General features: G+C 37.7%; 1 protein-coding gene across 1 annotated transcript in view; it reads right to left on the bottom strand.

The window, feature by feature from the left end:
- The window catches only part of LOC136836370 (transmembrane channel-like protein 7), a 101,097-nt gene that overhangs the window by 51,257 nt on the left and 29,840 nt on the right, over positions 1-20,000 (bottom strand). The window contains exons 3-4 of the mRNA XM_067100562.1: positions 18,514-18,535; positions 2,314-2,330 (exon numbers count right to left, since the gene is read on the bottom strand). Coding sequence (XP_066956663.1) covers positions 2,314-2,330; positions 18,514-18,535 — 39 coding nt within the window. The remainder of the gene's footprint in view (positions 1-2,313; positions 2,331-18,513; positions 18,536-20,000) is intronic.

The raw sequence follows: 20,000 nt of genomic DNA on the forward strand, positions 1-20,000 counted from the left end.
CTATTTAATACAATATGCCTGTGGCTTAAATCCAGGGTGCAATACAATTAGGCTTAAATACCCCAGTAAGACGAAGCATAAGGTAAATACCCAGTACAATGAAGCACAGGGCCCAAGTACCCAGTACATTGAAGCATACAGTCAAAATAAACAGTACATTGCGTTGTATGACTAATATACCCAGTAGAATGAAAATCTAATCTACTGAAGCATAAATCCTAAGAACAATGTGCAATGATGCATATAGCTAAAACACCCAATGCAACAAAGCAAAGAAGCTAAATACCTTAGGAATAAAGCATTAAGTCCATTTATATATTGATAGAGAAACTACTTGGTAGCACTTCTCAGGGTGCATCTGTACTATAATCAAGCTTGTCAAAGACATGTCGGCAACTTATGGCACACGCATCACAAACAAGTTGACTACAAGTAAACGACTTATTGGTATTTTAACCAGTGCTTCACACGATTACCTAGCGTTTGCCAAAACTTTTCTCCTGTGATGCTCATGTTCTCGACCTGTTTGTGACGTAATAAAGTAAAGTTGTCGACTTGCTTTTATGACATGTGGACGCCCCCCTTAGTAACACAAGTACCGCGACTCTCCGGGAACATCGAGAGACAACGCTTCCATTTCAATTTAGGAAGTTCTCTGCTGGTTGCCTAAACTTCCCTGCTGTCACGCATTCCTCAGGTGATACTTGGACATAGCGCGTTTACTCTTTCTAAAGCTCTTTCGTAAAAAGCTAAGTGTAAATCTTTCGTAACACTACTGCTTCCTCGCTCTTAAAAATGTTTAATACACAATCATAAGATTTTATACAGAAAGTTTTCAGTTTTTTAGTTTTCTGTAAAAGAAAACTATTGTACTGGCTTTGTCTGTCCGTCCGCAATTTATTCTGTCCGCCCTCAGATCATAAAAAACTACTGAGGCTAGAGGCCTGCAAATTGGTATGTTGATCATCCACCCTCCAATCATCAAACATACCAAATTGCAGCCCTCTAGCCTCAGAAGTTTATATTTTATTTAAGGTTGAAGTTGGCCGTCGTTAAAGTTTATGCGTTCGCCCGTTCATTTGTTGCCTTTATGTTAGCAAGACTACGCAAAAAGTTACGAGGGGATTTTAAGGAAAATTTTACCTACGATGGACCGTGTGACCATCAACAAGTAAACAGATTTTGCGAGAGATAAGAATGTCACTTTTAGGAGAAAAGGCCATTTGAGAGTGGACTACTTAGCCTTGGCTAAGTATATACTCAAAATTTTACTTTTGTCCTTTTTTTCTATACTCATTTATTTCCCCATTCTGCTACAGTAAAAGTTGACATTCATTTTCCATGGTTATAAGCTTCCATCAAATCGCAATATTGTTTTTTATATTACTATTATTACTTCGGTCGATGGAACCTATTCACATGGAACAAGCACACAGGGGCCAATGACTTGTAATTCAAACTTCCAAAGAACGTTAGTTTCAACCTCCCACAGCGGACCCCACACTGCAGCAGTACCTGATCATGATACAGAGCCAGTGATTTTTCATCGCCCTGGGGGAGACGCGAACCCGCGACATCTGAGCGGCATTCCATGATACTTACCACTAGGAAATTACCAAGCACTTTAACCTGCAGTTGTAACTTCTTATCTATGTACACTGTAAACCCCAACAATTCTAATTACGTACGGCAGTCATCATTTATTACTCGCACTTCCAAAACATTACATATATACATACATAGTCTACTAGTCACATTCACCTATATTTTTTATTGTAATTGCCATAGTAATAACCATGGTGATAGCTAAACTTCCCTTTTTCGTAATGTCTCGGATATGCTCGCCAATGAAAGCCTTGATTCCAAAACAGCTATGTGAACTGAAATCAAGTTTTTCAAAGGCAGAATGGGAGCCTCTACATAAGTCACCATACTAGTCAGCCACTCATATGACATTCCCACATAACGAGTGTAGAGCCTCTACATAAGCCTACATACTAGCAGCATATTCACATGACATTCACACATAACGAATGTAGAGCCTGTGCATAGGCCTACATACTAACAGCATACTCACATTCCAATCACACGTAACGAATGTAGAGCCTGTACATAGGCCTACATACTAAGAGCATACTCACATGACATTCACACACAACGAATGTAGAGCCTGTGCATAGGTCTGCATACTAACAGCATACTCACAAGACATTCACACATAACGGATGTTGAACTGTACATAGGCCTACATACTAACAGCATACTCACATGACATTCACATATAACGAATGTACAAAATCTCACTTAAAGAACAAGCTCTACTCCTTATTCTTAAGGAATAAATCGAACAACTGCTACAGTAACAAAAGAATAGCTTACGACATCCGCGCAGTCAATAGCTTTCCTTAGAATCTTCGATATAACCGCAACAGCAACAATAACGTTTCATAAACTTCTATTAAAGAGACGTCTTGGGCTGCCACCTGCGCCAGTTTCCAGGAGAGAGAGAGAGAGTTTTAATGTTCGCCGTCAGCTCCAGTCATTCCGTGTCCCATCGCTTCTCGGTAAAAGTTCAGGGCTGAATGAGGATCCATGACTTTTTACACTGTCTCTGAATAATTCTTTCTTCTCTCTCTCTCTCTCTCTCTCTCTCTCTCTGTTGCTATAATTTCAGCTCCACTTAACTGACCTTCATCGTTGTTCTGCATTTTGACCCTGAATTTACATCAACCTACACATTAAAATTCCATAAAATTCACATAAAACACACGCAATACACACATCACACACAAACACACACACATATATATATATATACACACATATATATATATATATATATATACATATATATATATATATATATATATCATATACATATATATATATATATATATATATATATATATATAATCATTATCTCTTCATTGGACTACCATCCACGCTTCAAGATCTAGCCAATGTCGTCCTGTTCAGACGAGTTGAGGGTTTTACGAGTGCCTGGTAACACTGCAACATCCGAAGTAATTTAGCCAGTACGTGAGGAGGAGGTGGATGAAATTGTATTAGGCGTGTCTGCACGTACTTAAACTTTAGACGCATTATCACCCTTACCTTTTCAATATATAAAAATAATCATAACTTTTATACTCACAAAAGTACATTCACTTAATATAAGCAAAAGCATACATTCATTTAATGTGAGCAGCATTCTAGCGTACCAAAAGTGATGGCAAAAATCAAATAATTTGACAATGGCATCTTTTTGGTCAACAGACGCAGAGTGTATTTTACTGTACACACCTAAGTAAATTATTCACAAATATCAAATAATATATAATAAAAAACATAACAAAAACACTTCTTTTTCCGCAAGCAAATATTAATAGTTTGCCTCTGAAACAATGTCATCAAAATTTTTCACTTTTTATTCATCTTTCTCTGATAATATATATAAAGGTCAAACAAAATATAACAAAAATACAAAAAAACCACAAAAACATTTTATTCCGATTTTTTTTTTAGAGAACCCATTCTAATTTTAATATAATTCCTCAATTTACATTTATGTTTTTTTCTCCAATTCTTTTATTCTCAGAAAACTTAATACTTCTATCATACTGCCTCCTAACCCACCCCCTCCCCCCGCAATATCTCTGACTGTCTGTCTGTCAGTCACAGAGTGAGCTTATTTTCGCTCTTAATTGCTTCCACTCATCCATTCATGATGTTCACTGATGCGCTAAATAAGCCTATTTAAATCTCACAACAATGGATATGGAAGCATAAGTCCAACACGCACAGAGAGAGAGAGAGAGAGAGAGAGAGAGAGAGAGAGAGAGAGAGAGAGAGACGTAAGGTTAGAGTTAGGCCTAACTGCCAGAACTGGAAGGGTGTGTCAGCACACTATACACAAGCATTGATTTACAATGCATTGTGTAAGGAAGTTGAATTGATAATAAAGAATATAATTATGCAATTGCATCGTACTTACAGTAAATCAGGGCATTACGATACTTTGCATTTTATTGTAGGGCATGTTGCAACGCTCACAGGTGTCAAGAATATCATTGTGCAATTGTATCGTACTTGTAATAAATCAAGACATCAAATGAACGTTGTTTGACCTTCAAAATACGATGACCGATGCAATGGGTCTGGACGAAAACAGGAGAGAGACTTCTTAGGCTGAATACGGAATAATGTAGCAGATGAACTGCGAGTCCTCGAATAATAATAATAACAATAATAATAATAATAATAATAATAATAATAACTGTACGTCCTCGAATAATAATAATAATAATAATAATAATAATAATAATAATAATAATAATAACAAAGAGAAGAGGCTGTTTATATCAAAAGCGTTGTACGGACACTAATACTGATTCATGTCGAAAAACAAGTAAATGTCATTCATGATTTCGTAACCAGTTCAAAGTATATATTACTTTCCGTGACGTCACCGGGTATAAATAACGACACAGATATCAAAGCAAAATTTAAATATCATATACTGAAACAGAAGTTCGTGACAACACCCAGTTCAATCATTTAAATCACAATAAAAAGTAAAACATGCGCCGAAGTTTTTTCGGCGTGATCGAGTTTTCTGTACAGCGTATAATGCTGTATAAAACTCTCAGCCGCGGCCCAAGAAACTTTCAGCCACGGCCAGGTGGTGGCCTGTGTTTTAGGCACAATAGCTCTGCCAGACGCACGCACGAAAGTGGCTAACTTTAACCTTAAATAAAATAAAAACTACTGAGGCTACAGGGCTGCAATTTGGTATGTTTGGTGATTGGAGGGTGGATGATCAACATATCTATTTGCAGCCCACTAGCCTCAGTGGTTTTTAAGATCTGAGGGCGGACAGACAAACAGCCTTCTCAACAGTTTTCTTTTACAGAAAACTAAAAACGATCGAAAAATATAAAAGAATTACTCTGTGATTCCTTGAGGATTGATCCTTTCTGTGTATATTTCATTTGATACAATCATGGGTCCATCCACATTCAATCACTGAGTCATACATATCGGATGAAGCTGGTACAATATGATACGAAGGGAAACGTTAGAACTGATTTCTGCAGGGCCGTTTGAAACAAATTAAAAAGCAAATGCTTTGTGATATTTATCCATATGATTGTCTGTTTGTCTACAAAATTTATCTTTCTAAATTTTAACTATCAATTTATATTTGTGCCTAATTGTCTAGAGAGAGAGAGAGAGAGAGAGAGAGAGAGAGAGAGAGAGAGAGAGAGAGTTTCAGAACTAATCACGGAAAACACTTTCATACCCCAGCATCAAGACTTTGCTAATATAGCCCAAATGAATTCCGCAGTCGAGGCGGCTTCGCTGGGATCTCAAAATCGGGTCAGGTTGGAACACTGCGATTTTCTTAATGGATATCATCTAGTACTTTCCCCGTAGTACTAATTTAACAAGAGCCATTTAAATATATACAAAGACTTTTTCTGATACCTCTAATATTGGTAAGGTCGGTGCTACTTTGGCTTGTTATCTAAGCGTCACCTACTCCGAGGTGCTAGTACTATAAACATGGCTTAAGCTCCTTGGGACGCCGTGTTTAGTACTAGCCCAACGGGGATCAAAGTATTATATACACCCATTTTTATGTTGTGTGTTCGACAAATTATATTAATAAACGATATCTTCCTGCGGCCGTCTACTTTACATTTACCATGCGGTGTTTAGTACTAACACCTCACTGACGCGTATCAGATAGGCTAACAAGCCAAAGTAGCACCGTAAGATCTTTCTATGCAGCAAAATAAGACAACTACATTAGAAGATTGAAAGTATCCTCGCGAACATATAAAAAAAAATACCAGCAGATTGAAAGTTATCTCACAACGAAAATCATTCAGACTGTTTTAAATCACTACTGGCAATACATCTATTCATGAGCGGGAAATGAACATATATAGTATACTGTATAGAAGACGTTTATAATCTGTATTCGAAATTTGCTCTCTCTCTCTCTCTCTCTCTCTCTCTCTCTTTCAGACATGAAGGTTTATTTAGAGACCGTCGGTTTATTTACAGGCAAAGATAATTCTTGTCCTTTCAAGATAACATCCAATCGCTTTTTAAACAAACGTTTATTCCCCATATTGGCTATAAAATCCCACAGAAAATAACCCATTCTCTCTCTCTCTCTCTCTCTCTCTCTCTCTCTCTCTCTCTCTCTCTCTCCGAAAAAACTGTATAATGATAACAAAGTGAGAATGACAAAATAAAGAATATTTGTGACCAAAAGATGATCAAGAACTGAAAGGGATTAGGCCTAATATGTTTCTTTAATGTGGAATGTTTACTTTCTAGCATTTCGGAACTTTTAAAACATTAAATATTAACAAAAATACACATTTTCAAAGATGTTAAATAATGTAAATTTCTTAAATAATTTGGTTTATCAAATTTCATATATGTGTTGTTACGGAAGGTAAACATTTTAAAAGGAGAGCCATTTCTTAAATATTCTTATGGACAGTCATACTCCAACCACTGCGTTATACATATTCCATGAAGCCGATGGCTATATGATGCAAATGAATACGTTACAAGGTATCTCTATGCAAAACCATAAGGGAACTCCATGTATATATGTATATGTATATGTACGGTATATCCATATATATGTGTTTATATATGTATAGTGTATATATAATTACGTGTGTTTGTGTGTATGAATGTATGTTTGTATATGTATATTTATATATATATATATTTATATAACATACATAAGTAAAAAATGCGCCGAAGTTTGTTTGGCGCAATCGAGTTTTCTGTACAGAGTATAATCAAGGCCACCGAAAACGGATCTATTTTTCGGTGGTCTAGGTATAATGCTGTATGAGCCGCGCCCCATGAAACTTCAACCACGGCTCGGTGGTGGCCTGTCCTATATCGTTGCCAGACGGACGAGTATGGCTAACTTTAACCTTAAATCAAATAAAAACTACTGAGGCTAAAGGGCTGCAATTTGATATGTCTGACGACTGGAGGGTGAATGATCAACATACCCATTTGAAGCCCTCTAGCCTCAGTAGTTTTTAGGAACTGAGGGCGGACAGAAAAAGTGCGGACGGACAGACAAAGCCGGCCCAATAGTTTTCTTTTGCAGGACACTAAAAATACAGATCATACTATCAGATACAGATAAACAGCATCCTCATAACGCAATAACAACGTAAATGAATATACCATATAAGAACTCCTTCCTTTAGCTGTAACGAAACTCTGGTAATTACTTATGCAAGATGCGTCGCTGCAACAGTAAGGTCCTTCTTAGCCTAATTTGCGCAATAGCGGGGTTTTTCCGAGAAGGCAGGAAAGCCATCTTCATGAACCTACGTACTAAGTGGATTTATACAACACTTAAGTACGAATGTACGTAAAAGGTAATCCATCACACACACACACACACACACATATGTATATATAGTATAAACATACATATGTATAAATATATACATACATATATATGTATACATAAATACGCCTATATATAAAAACAAAATCCACGAAGAGAAACAATGGAATGCTGTGAGGCCTTTCGACTGTTGTCCTTTCCTTAGCAGTAAAGGAAGACAGTCGAAAGGGCTCACAGCACTCCACTGTTTCTCTTTCTTCGTGAATTTTGTCTTTAATTATATATTCATCACGTTCCACATTTTCTTGATTAAGCTATACAGTACATATATACATATACATATATACACATACATATACATACACACATATATATATGTGCGTGTGTGTGTGTGTGTGTGTGTGTGTGTGTGTGTGTGTTTGTGTGTATGAGTGTTTGCGAGAGGAGAGGGTTGATAGTAAGCGCGAGCAATGGTAAAGCTGAAATGGTATTGGAAACCAGGAAGATGGCTCTGAAAGTAATTGGCTGTAAAAGTAACGGATAATGGCAGGATTAGGGAAGAGGTGAGTCATGAAATAAGTAAAGCAAGAAAGCTAACAGGGCATTCCCAAAACATTGGGGAGAATATCAAACTGTCTAATGACCAAGGCTAGGATGCATGAAGTGACTGTTGAGCCAACTCTCCTTTAAGGAAGTGAAAAGTGGATGTTAAAAGTAAAACATAGAAGACCGCTGAGATTTTCTGTGTAGTTTATATGGTGTAAAAAAGATTGAGTGCATAATAAATGTGGAGATAACGTCAGAGAAGTGGTAAAAGAACTACCTTAGATAAAAGGGAAGATCAGGGTGCTGGGATGGTTTGGTCATGTGGACAGAATGGAAAATAATAGGTTGGTAAAAAGAATGAGTAATTCAGAAGCGTTCGGAGGAAGAGTATAAGGAAGACCTGCAGATACATGATGAATAGTTATATATGAATAGTTATATATATATATATATATATATATACATACACATCGTGCATCATGTCTGCTGCCTACCAGACATTCTCATTCCACAGTAATGAAATAAGAAGAATCCGCAAGGATTTAAGCATTCACCGAATCTTCCTTTTACTTCCGAATTTGCATACACTAATTACAAAGACAACCGCAGCTTTGCCATTTCAAACAACCCTACCGTGAACTGAATGACAGAAGTACATAAATGGTTCACCCTTGGTTCAAATACCTAGAGTTATTAACAATCGCCATTTGAACTTTCACTCTCTGCTTACTTCAGGTTTCACTGGTGTTTATTGTAACGCCATATGTCATATTTATAATGGGTTACAATCTTCCAGAAAAGCATTAAAAATATGAGAAAAAATTAATGTTGTGTTTACACCAGTTACAAACAAGCAAGCGTTGATGTGTCTATATTTACACGAACTTATGACATAACAACACGGTCAGCGGAAATAATAATAATAATAATAATAATAATAATAATAATAATAATAATAATAATAATAATAATAATAATAATAAATACTCACAGCATCATGAGTCTTGAAATGAAGAAACAAATCCACAGTCATGTATGGGTAAATATATTTAAAAATAAATCCCTACAGAAGTTTATTTTTAAACATATGTACCCACACATAACTGTGGACTTGTTTCTCCAATAATAATAATAATAATAATAATAATAATAATAATAATAATAAGAGACAACATATGCTCCCAACCACTTAGGCACACGCTCCAGCAATCAACAGCGTGCAAAAAGCCAACAGCAGTACGGAAGAAATAAGCCGGAAGGAGAATGAAAGTAAACTGTTTGCTGAGAAATGCGCAATGACAAAACCTCCGCCATTACGTCAGGTCTGAGCTGGTTCCTTTTCCGTTTACTTGCTTATGTTCTTATTAATGAGGGTGACACCTTCATGTCAAAAAACGGCCCGGGGATCAACAAGCTCCTTGAATAGGATAGAATATAGAATTTAGGCCAGAGGCCAAGCGCTGGGACCTATGAGAGTAGGTAGGTTTGAAATGTGTAACAGGAGGAAAATCTCGCAGTCGCACTGTAAAACAACTGTTAGGAGAGGGTAGATAGCAAAAAGAAAGAAAGAGAACATGAATGGAGGTACAGTAAAAGGAATGAACGGGATTGCAGCCAGGGACCGAAGGGACGCTCCAAAGAACCTTGATCAACACTTACAGTGCACCCCATTAGGTGCACTGACAGCACTGCCCCCAATACGGGGACAAGCTCCTTGAAAAAACGGAAAAGACTGGAATACTTTTGCGGTGAAATTAGTCTACCCATTACCTATAGTATTTCGTCATGAAATTTACTCTTTTTGCATCATTTCAGTTTCTGCTGTACAATTAACATTTTTAATAAAAACTGTCAGCTATAGCGACTCCTCATCTCCATTAGTTGAATGGTAAAACTGTCTATTTAACATTTAGTTATACAAAGGATTTGGCAGATTAGTTAGTGTAGGCAGTATCAGGCTTTCCGAAAATTATTTCTTGACCATCTGGCCTGCTAATCGGTCAACGGAAAGGCCACATTGTTATGAGGGATTGATTAAGATAATGTCAAGAATGGAGGAGATTAACTGAATGGCTTATCCAACGGCCACTGCAATAGTCGTCATTGAGGAATGATGGCAGGCGAGTTAAGAAGGACCACTTCTCTGTAACTTTCGTGATTTTTGGATAACACTAAAAAAACTAACAATGAATTATCCTGTTGTGATGTTAGTTTTATTCTCCGTGGTTTCCATGACGTTTCGAGCGGAATCGGATCCTTTTGTAGATCTTTAAAGTAGGATCCTCTTAAACAAAGCTCTGATGCTTTTACGAATGGTATTTGAACCTCCAATGAGTATTTAATTATAGAACTGAATTTTGTTTAGTTTCTGTACTGTTTCAAACGACTTAAGAGATATAACTAGAATGTAAAATTCAAATCTGAAGACAACGACTAAGAGTCGAATTGTCCAGTTTCTCTTAGTCTTTCAAAAGAATTCGAAGCCATACTATAACGCGTACCAACCTTTATGGAGACGATGCATTAATAACCTAAAACAGTTCATCTTGTATATTAATAATTTATTTATATTTTTACTTTATTTACTTCCTTGTCTAGGCTATACTGTTTTTTCCTTTTCTAATAACTGATACCTTATTTCCGTATTTCCTATTATCTACTGTAGCTCCTTTCAAATGAACAAAATATTCTTTGGAAGCCTGAATTTTAAGTTAATGGTCCCTGTAAGCGTATTCTAAAGTTCTCGTGCGATTTCGATTAAGCTATAAAAATCGCAACTTGCGTAGAACTTTTCGGTGTAGCTTAAAGTGCTTAAATCCCTGCAGTTTCTGTGAACAGTCTCTCCCTGCTCTACAGTACACAACAGTCAGATTCTATGTCAGAGCAGCGGGGCTAAACAGTCAGACCAATCATTTTGCAAAATTACGAATCTGCCTTTGATATCCAACTTCCCGTAAAATAGTAATATCGACTTTTTCATCGGCTGTCCTACGACATGATTAAACAATCTATGTTTTCAATGTTTTGAAAAAGTATAAATCTCCTTTCCTTTCATGCCTTACAATAAGGTCGGTTTTTGCTGTATGAATAATGAGTATTTTTTTGGCATAAATGTTTACCCTACAGCCATTTTAGGTACCATTTTCCCAAATAAACTGCTTCGCCGTGAGAATGTTGGATGGCATGAGAGATCTGGCAAGATAAATTTATGGAAAAGATTTACTGAGGTCCTATTCATTCTGTAAGGTGCTACTGACCTTACAAAATGCCTTCATAACATGCGCAAACAATGTAATGGATTTGAATTCAGATGGCCTATCAAGAAAAATCGTATACACTATGTCAGAAAAGAGGACAAGCAAAAACACAAGAGATCACATGGACAACACACACCCAGAAGCAGCCGCAGGTAGAGAAAGGGCAAGGTCACAAGGGCAAGGTCACGAGGGCGGGGCCGCACAGGAGGAGGAGGATAATCAAAGGATTAAAGAAGCCAGCATACGGAATTGGAAAAATAAGGGCTTTAATCCACTCTCCCAACCACATATAAATACAGCTGGACTACATGTCCGGTCATTCTACGGATACTTGATGATGAGGACTGTTGGTCCTAGAAAGCTTGTAACTTTTCCTGAGTAAATATCTCCATGGACACCATCCAGTTTTAATGAGGGGAATATATATATATATATATATATATATATATATATATATATATATATATATATATATATATATATGAATATAAGAAGGCCATAAAACAGCTGTTGAACGTTGCAACATATAGCTTTGACATATCTTCTCTTCTGTTTCTGTTCACTGGTAGAATATGGACAGAGAAATGTTGCAGGAGTATATATACAAAGCATGCAGGTGTGAGATAAGTCTCCGATGGTCTGGAGCTAATGGAGGCCAAAAACCACCAGGAATTGTTTATTTTCCTCCTGGGAACGGTCACCTGCATACCATGGAGACTTAATGCCACACCTACATATGCTTTGTATATATACCCTGTACATTTCATCTGTCCATATTTTTACCAGTGAACAGGGGCACAGGCTGAAGTGCTCAGCCATATGGTTGCAACGTTCAAATACTGTTTTATGGGCCTTCTTATATTCATATATTACACTGTTATATACAAAGATATTCATATATATATAGATATATATATATATATATATATATATATATATATATATATAGGACACTAATGTCTAAGTAGGGTGCAGTCTTAGGTGTAAAGTGAATATTTTTTTAAAGATTAGTTGAATGTGGAGGATGAGAGAGAGGCAGAACCTTTCCTTCATACAAAAATACCCTACAGACCCTTGCCAGCCACTCAGTCGCACTCTACCTCTATGGTCGCACTTACACCACCACACTGGAGCATTTCACTTCTAACCCCATCAACTTCAGGTATCTTTCAATTCTTTAATGGTATCTTTCCATTCTTTCATGATATACTTCTATTTTTTTAATGATATGTTATCACCCCTTACATCCTTACACTCTTCATGGGGGTCAGTGCAAGTCTGCAAACTCTATTTAGTCGAAGTAACTATGGAGAATGTAAGGATGTAAGGAGGATAACTACATTGAAGAATGGAAAGATACTTTATGTTGATGGGATTAGAAGTTTAGTGGCGCAGGGCCGTTGTAAAAGTGTGGCCGAGTGCTGGCGAGGGTGTGTAAGGTATGTTTGCAAGAGACAAAGATTCCACAGATATGGGAGAGGAACCAGTGTTCCTTTGTATAAAGATAAAGGTGACAGTGGGAGCTTAAGTATTAGTGAAGCATAACAAAATCTTGTACACCTGGGAAGATGAACGAAGACGCATAATAGGATTCTGACTGAGAGAGACAGACAATAGAACGACAACGGCAGAAATTATGGGCTGAGGAAGATGTGTTAATCAAATGTTTGTTATGCATCAGTATTAGGAAGTTTGATAAAAATGGAAAAAGAAAGAAGTTTTACGTGGCATACAAGGACCTAAAAAAAAACACTTATGATTATGCCACATCTCCAAGGCTGGTATCTTTAAGGACGGAATAATACAAGAAGCCAGTGAGAGAACATTGGAAGTGATGTCCAGAACTGATAGTGAAAGGCAACACAAACACACACATATATATAATTCTAAGTGATTCATCAGATAAAATTACACTAAAGCTGAATTACTTACCCGGGAAACTTTTCCCCGCACCTGAAAATCATCAGGTGAGATATTCACCACAAAGTTGCACTGCTGTTCGCCCCACAGTGTAACTTCAAACAAATCATTTGGTAGGAATGCAACGTCATGTAATGGTAACACAGCGCATGCCGCTGATAAGGCCGAGAAATTCAAGGTCATATGCTGCGAGGGCGACGAATCCTGGAGGAATCTTTGAATTCAGTATCTCTGTATTGTGTCTGTTACCTACGGGGTGCGAATGGAATGGAATATAGAATTTAGGCCTTAGGCCAAGCACTGGGACCTATGAAGTCATTCAGCGCTGAAAGGGAAATTTACAGTTGAAAGGTTTGAAAGATGTAACGGGAAGAGAGCCTCGCAGTTGCACTGTGAAACAGTTGTTGGAGGGTGGAAAGTAAGAAGGAAGAAAGATAATATGAATGGAGGTAAAGTAAAAGGAATGAGAGGGGTTGCAGCTAGGGGCCGAAGGAACGCTGCACAGAACCTTAAGTAATGCCTACAGTGCATCGCGTGAGGTGCACTGACGGCTCTACACCCCCCTACGGGGACCTACGGGGTGGTCTTCTAACCTCTCTATTCTCTTCTATTGTGTTCTATTTCGTCCCTGTCTCAGCCAAGAAAACGAGTCTAGACTGCCACAGAGTCTTAAGACAGCGTTCGTCACATTCAAGATCCTTATCAAAATGACTCAACTTTCTGTATTATCAAATCACCACATTCTAAGCAAAGGGTAAACATGACGGCTAAAGAGGAAGCGAGCCTTGATCAAAACTCAGGTAGCCGTGGAAATGCATAATGCGGTTATAAAACGGCCCACTGGAACAAGATTGGCCTGGCTCTCTCTCTCTCTCTCTCTCTCTCTCTATTCATTGATTTCCTCAGCGAAAAATAAACACCTCGTCTTCAGCTGCATGCCCGGTCACTCTTAAAGGCCTGGCCCCATGTGGCTAGACTCGACTCCCAGACACGTCTCAAACATGTTACCGACGGGGTGAGCATTTTCTGAGATCAAGTGAGGATTCGTTTTTAAGTAATGTTGGCATTTTCTCTGAGAATGCACTTATTAAGACCCACCAGTGTTTTCTAAGACGCACAAACATGTCTGCGATATACGGCAGGTAACGGAATTTTCTGTGGTAAATTCTATGTGCATGGTATTTTGTTTTTAGATATGTACACTAAAAACTCCCAGAACACCCTAATATTGCATTACAAAAGCTGATGCATTAATGAGGGGTGATAAAAAATGACCCACATGTGGTTTAAATGCAGAACTTGAAACTGTTCAAGCATATGATAAAATATGGGGTAACGGACCGGCACTTTTAAAATTAAATAAAAAACACACTGAAATTAGCGCTATAACTTTACCAATCAAAGCAAATGTAATCACATTAAGCTACGTATGACCAAACAGAGAACTTGCGCACAATCACAGTTCTTTGACCTTAAAATTCCTAAATATCAAGCTAATTTTAGGCTGCCGTACAATTTTGGGATAATGACTGTGACAGATACTATGTAGACCATCTAATTCAGAAGAAAATGCCAGTTTAACAGACAATATAAAAATCAGACTGTAACTCCCCTATTCCCATTTATACTCCCATATTAGTACATTACCGACATATAAATCATTCACCATAATTGAACATGGTCGCACATATCTTCCCAAAAAACAAAGAAACGGCTACACACGCGCGAGCACGCAGACACAGCAGCCCCTCAGCTGATCAAATGGTCATGGCGTTCCGTCTTTTTCAGAAATGGGATAATCTAATTGGTAAAAAAAAGACCCTATTGCTACCCTACAGCAATTCCATAGATTAAATAACTAATTCAGTTTAATAGCTTTTATGTAAAATGCGTCACTTCTACAAATACTCCATCTCGCATATAACCTTCGGCATATCTACCGTTCAGTTAGAGGAAAGCTCCTGTACATTTTGAAGAAAATATGCCTCACTAACACAACTGTGGATTTTTAATTCTTATTTCCCACACAAACATATAATACATATATATATATATATATATATATATATATATATATATAATATATAGTTATATAATAATATTGTGTGTGTGGAGAGAGAGAGAGAGAGAGAGAGAGAGAGAGAGAGAGAGAGAGAGAGAGAATGCCTATATACACATCTACTCTTCGGAGATATATATGTTGCATAACATAATATACGCTACACAGTTATAAAATACATCAAAGAATAGAACCTGAGGAGGAAACTGACCCAATAAAACGGGATCTAGGGTGGAATATTACCCATAAAACTGACACGGCATTCTCCCAAAGGCCATCCGTCACACCCAGCTTTCGTCACGGCTCCTTTCATCAGATCAAAAGGAAGGCCCCGTAGAAAAAAAGCTGGTATCTATACTTAGCTAATATGCAGATTAAATAAGTCTTCTTGTAATAATAATAATAATAATAATAATAATAATAATAATAATCAGTGTATTCTGTATTCCTCTGAGACCGGGAGCTCTAGGCTTGCTTCCTTGAGTTCAGCAACTTGGGAAATCACTAGACCCAACATCTAACGAATAACTCCCGCGTGAGTATCTTCAATGTGTCAAAAACATTTTGTCTGAATTTCGTATATAAACAAGATACGATGTATATTTACTCCAAATGTAAATAACAAGGCTTCCAAAATCAAGCACAAACACAACACAAACGAAGCGAGGTCTTTGGCTGAACTGGAAACCACAAAAGCAGAAAAAACACGAACCGACAACTCTCTCAAACCCGTTCACAATCATTCCACCCCAAAGAAAAGAAGACCGGACCGAATTAATCACAACCCCATCTCTCCCGACTCTGTTCACCCCAAAAGATACTAACCGGTGTCCTCCTTGGGTGTCTCCTAAAGCCCCTAAACCCTTTTTTGGGAGGTGTTCTGTTATGCCTGGTTGGTTGGTTTAGGTTAAACCGGTCTTATGCCAGTATGGATGATGGCCTAAGGTGGTGGTACGACATGAAACTAAGTTGGTCTAGAGAGGTCTGTTATTCTTCCTACCAACAAAGACCTGTTATGTCTATTGCCCTCCCTACATACCATCCCATTCCCCATTCGCTTTCCCTACAAATCCCCATCCGTTCCTCCTCATCCTCCGCCCCCCCAACTATATCCTCCAATCAATGAGGCTTGTGGCTTCCCAAGTCTACCCACCCCCTTCCCCCTTGCCCTGCCAATCCAAGGGGGCTGCAGCCAAACCCAACCCCTCCCACCTGCATCCCCCAACTATCTACAGATCATCTTCAGCTATCCACGAGGTGGAGGAGCCCCTCCCCCCTTCTCTCCCCCATCCACTAACTTTTAAGGATGACTGGGGGATGCACAAGGTCACTACTGTTCTCGGATAACTCGTTCCCATTTGAAGATGCTGTTGAAATCCTTGATCTTAAAAAAAAGAAAAAAAAAATACTCATCCGCCGGGCATTCACTTCTCTTTAAAAGGCTGAAGTTTCAGTGCACGTTTTCCTCGTCTTTTCTGCACTTGATTTCAAGAGAGCAGTATCAAGTGTAGTCAAAATATCATTTATCAATGATATTAAGATAAAACTGAAGACTTATTACCGCTCCCCTCTGGTTCGGTAACTGCCAGTTTACGCGCAAATTGGACGAAGTGTTTAGGGGGATGAATATAAAAATATGAACAAAAGACGGTAAATACCATAAACATAAACGAAAGACATAAACATGAACAAAAACATAAACAAGAGACGGTAAATATAATAAAAACAAGCAAAGACGGTAAATATAAACATAAACAAAATACGTAAATATGAACAAGAACAAACATAAGACGGTATATAAACATTCCGGTCGGAGACTGGCTGGAACCAGGCCGCGGTAGTAGTCTCCAGTTTTACCAATATTAATTTTATCGTTGGCAGCAATCAAGTGATAACAAAGACCTGAATCGATGAATGAAAGCAACATCGATTAAATCAATGATAGCGCTATCGTTATTGAGATAATACCAAGATTGTTTTCCATGAAGAGAATAGCATGCAGTTTAACATCGTAAAATGAATCACCTTTTCTTCGTTACAATTAAACAAGTGAACTTATTTGTTATCAATCCTATGTACTTACACGCAACAGCGTTAAAAACTTTTGTAAACTTTATAAGCTATTTATTTGGGGCTAATTTATCAGAAATTTTTTAAAAATCTATATTCCATTAGAAGTCCGTTCTTCTCTACCTTTTCCAATATTACATTAATATGCAAGAATGGTATAAAATAGAATATAGAATTTAGGCTAAGGCCAAGCGCTGGGACCTATGAGGTTATCCAGCGCTGAAGGGGAAACTGGTATCAAGAAGGTTTGAAAGGTGTAACAGGAGAGAAACCTCGCAGTTGCATTATGGAACGGGGGTTGCAGCTAGGGGCCGAGGAGACGTTGCAAAGACCCTTAAATTGTAATGCCTACAGTGCACCCATGTGAGGTGCACTGTCGGCACTAACCTCCTACGGGAATTAAAATGCAAAGGATAAATTATCGACTAAAATGTACTTGCCCTGATGGAATCGGCCATCATTCTCTCTTCTCTCTCTCTCTCTCTCTCTCTCTCTCTCTCTCTCTCCAAATGATTTTACAGGGATAGCGATACCAACAGACGTGACGATTTGTGAATCACAAAAAATTAGCCCCTATCTGAATCATCACACGATTACAACATAATTCATACATGAGATATCTCTACAGAGATCACTGCAGTGTCTGAAAAATGCCTCGATTACATTCTTTTTATTGTTATCTTCGATCAATTGTAGCGTACTATCCAAGATAATGCGATTTGTATATAACGTAATGAATCTTGGATTGTTATATAAAATATCTTTTATCATTGCTGCAAGATAGCAAAGTACTTCAATAATTTACAAAGAATACTGTAATGGTTGAAGATTGCGTAGACTTTTCATAAACTCTCTCTCTCTCTCTCTCTCTCTCTCTCTCTCTCTCTTAAACAACTAAAATAAAGAACGCATTTCACAAAACCCTTCTAAACAAGCAAGAGATGCCAACGATTAAGAAAACGCGCTAGAGCAAATAACAAAAATGAAAGTAAAAAACGACCAAAGAGGATTAAAATCCGAACGCCGTGAGTCACCCTCTTGTTTTAAAAGGACAATACTCGTCTGCTGGTGTACTGGGAAGCGAGCGCGGCTCGATTCTCCCCAAAACAACTACAGTTTCTCCCTAGACCTATATATATTCCCCAGTGCACATCGCAATACTATAGTGTACTCCAGTTAATTATTACTTCGTTTCTCATTTATAAACAAAAAATATTCGTAAATGTTACAAAAAAGTGTCAGCATAATAGTGCTTGTACGTTGCTATACCCAAGGTCTTGACTTTACCGTCGTACTGTTGACCATCAAACTTGTAGACAGGATTACAGGAATATCCAATCCCAGTGGGAACTTCAGCCTACAGTACTCTATTGTATGGGACACACAAAGAGCACTTGAATCCTCCACTTGAGGTATATCATATCGCATGCCACTGGAGAACTACGGTGTTTGTTAGCCAAACACTTTCAATTTATTTGACTTAGAGGAAGATACACTTTAGTATTTAATATTTTCTGTTTGATTCACTTTACTATTTAATATTTTCTCCCGATCTCGATCCCATGACGATTGCATAATATAAAAGAAAGAGCAACCGCTACATATAAAGAGCGTCTCGCATATCGTAATTAATGTATTTAGACACATGTGCACACTAAGTCCAAACACGTGTCATCCGCACACCAAGGAAGGCTGGAGACACTTGCCACTACGAGGAGTGTCTCGGAAAACACTTCAGTCACCCTCATCCACACTCACGGCAGTATTCCTTTCACCACCAAAGCTCCACCAATACTAAGCCGACCACCATCACCAACACCACCACTACCGAGGCTAGGCACATTGGCAATGCTAAAAGGCAACCCTTGAAGTACATCACGGCTATACCCAGTGCATAACAACAAGGGAAACGCGACCTTATAAATATACAACGCACGGTCTATCATTTTAAAAAGCCGCCTTGTATCTTTGCCCGCATTTAGTGACAAGCTAAAACCTATCTTAGTCCTTCCTGTAATAAGGGCGGGAAACGTGAGTCATGCACCCAAGGGACAACTCCCCCCCTCCCCCTTCCCCCTCTGGTATTATCTCCCAAAGGCCCGACATCTGCATGAGGAATGAGGAAATTAGCCTTTACTGCCATTTTCATTAAGGTCGAAAATTGGAAGCAATTATCAGAAATCCGAGAAGAGGAGCACCTCGAGAGCTCAGTTGATAAGATAAAAGGGAATATGCTTCCGTTTCCTTCCTATCGGAATGTGAAGATATTCCGTAATGTTTACAAAAGCACGTCCATTAATTTTTACGCCCACGTCATAATTCCATAATTGACATACGTCAGTTTTAACCTTGGAATAGAACTGGCACTGTTTCATAACATTCTGCGGCTCAAATCATCCATTCACATGGACGTATGCGAAAGCTTGTAATTTCGTACTTTAATAATAATAATAATAATAATAATAATAATAATAATAATAATAATAATAATAATCTTTTTAATGAGCTCCAAAGGAATGTATGAAATTTTTAATAATAATAATAATAATAATAATAATAATAATAATCTTTTTAATGAGCTCCAAAGGAATATATGAAATTAATAATAATAATAATAATAATAATAATAATAATAATAATAAGAATAATTTTAATTAGTTCCAAAAGAGTATATGTCATTTTCCGTCCTAGTACATCAACCTTCTTTAACTGAACCCACCGATAAATCAGTCACGAAGAATTACGA

The sequence above is a fragment of the Macrobrachium rosenbergii genome, chromosome 56, assembly GCF_040412425.1.
Source record: "Macrobrachium rosenbergii isolate ZJJX-2024 chromosome 56, ASM4041242v1, whole genome shotgun sequence".
Classification (NCBI taxonomy): Eukaryota; Metazoa; Arthropoda; class Malacostraca; order Decapoda; family Palaemonidae; genus Macrobrachium; species Macrobrachium rosenbergii.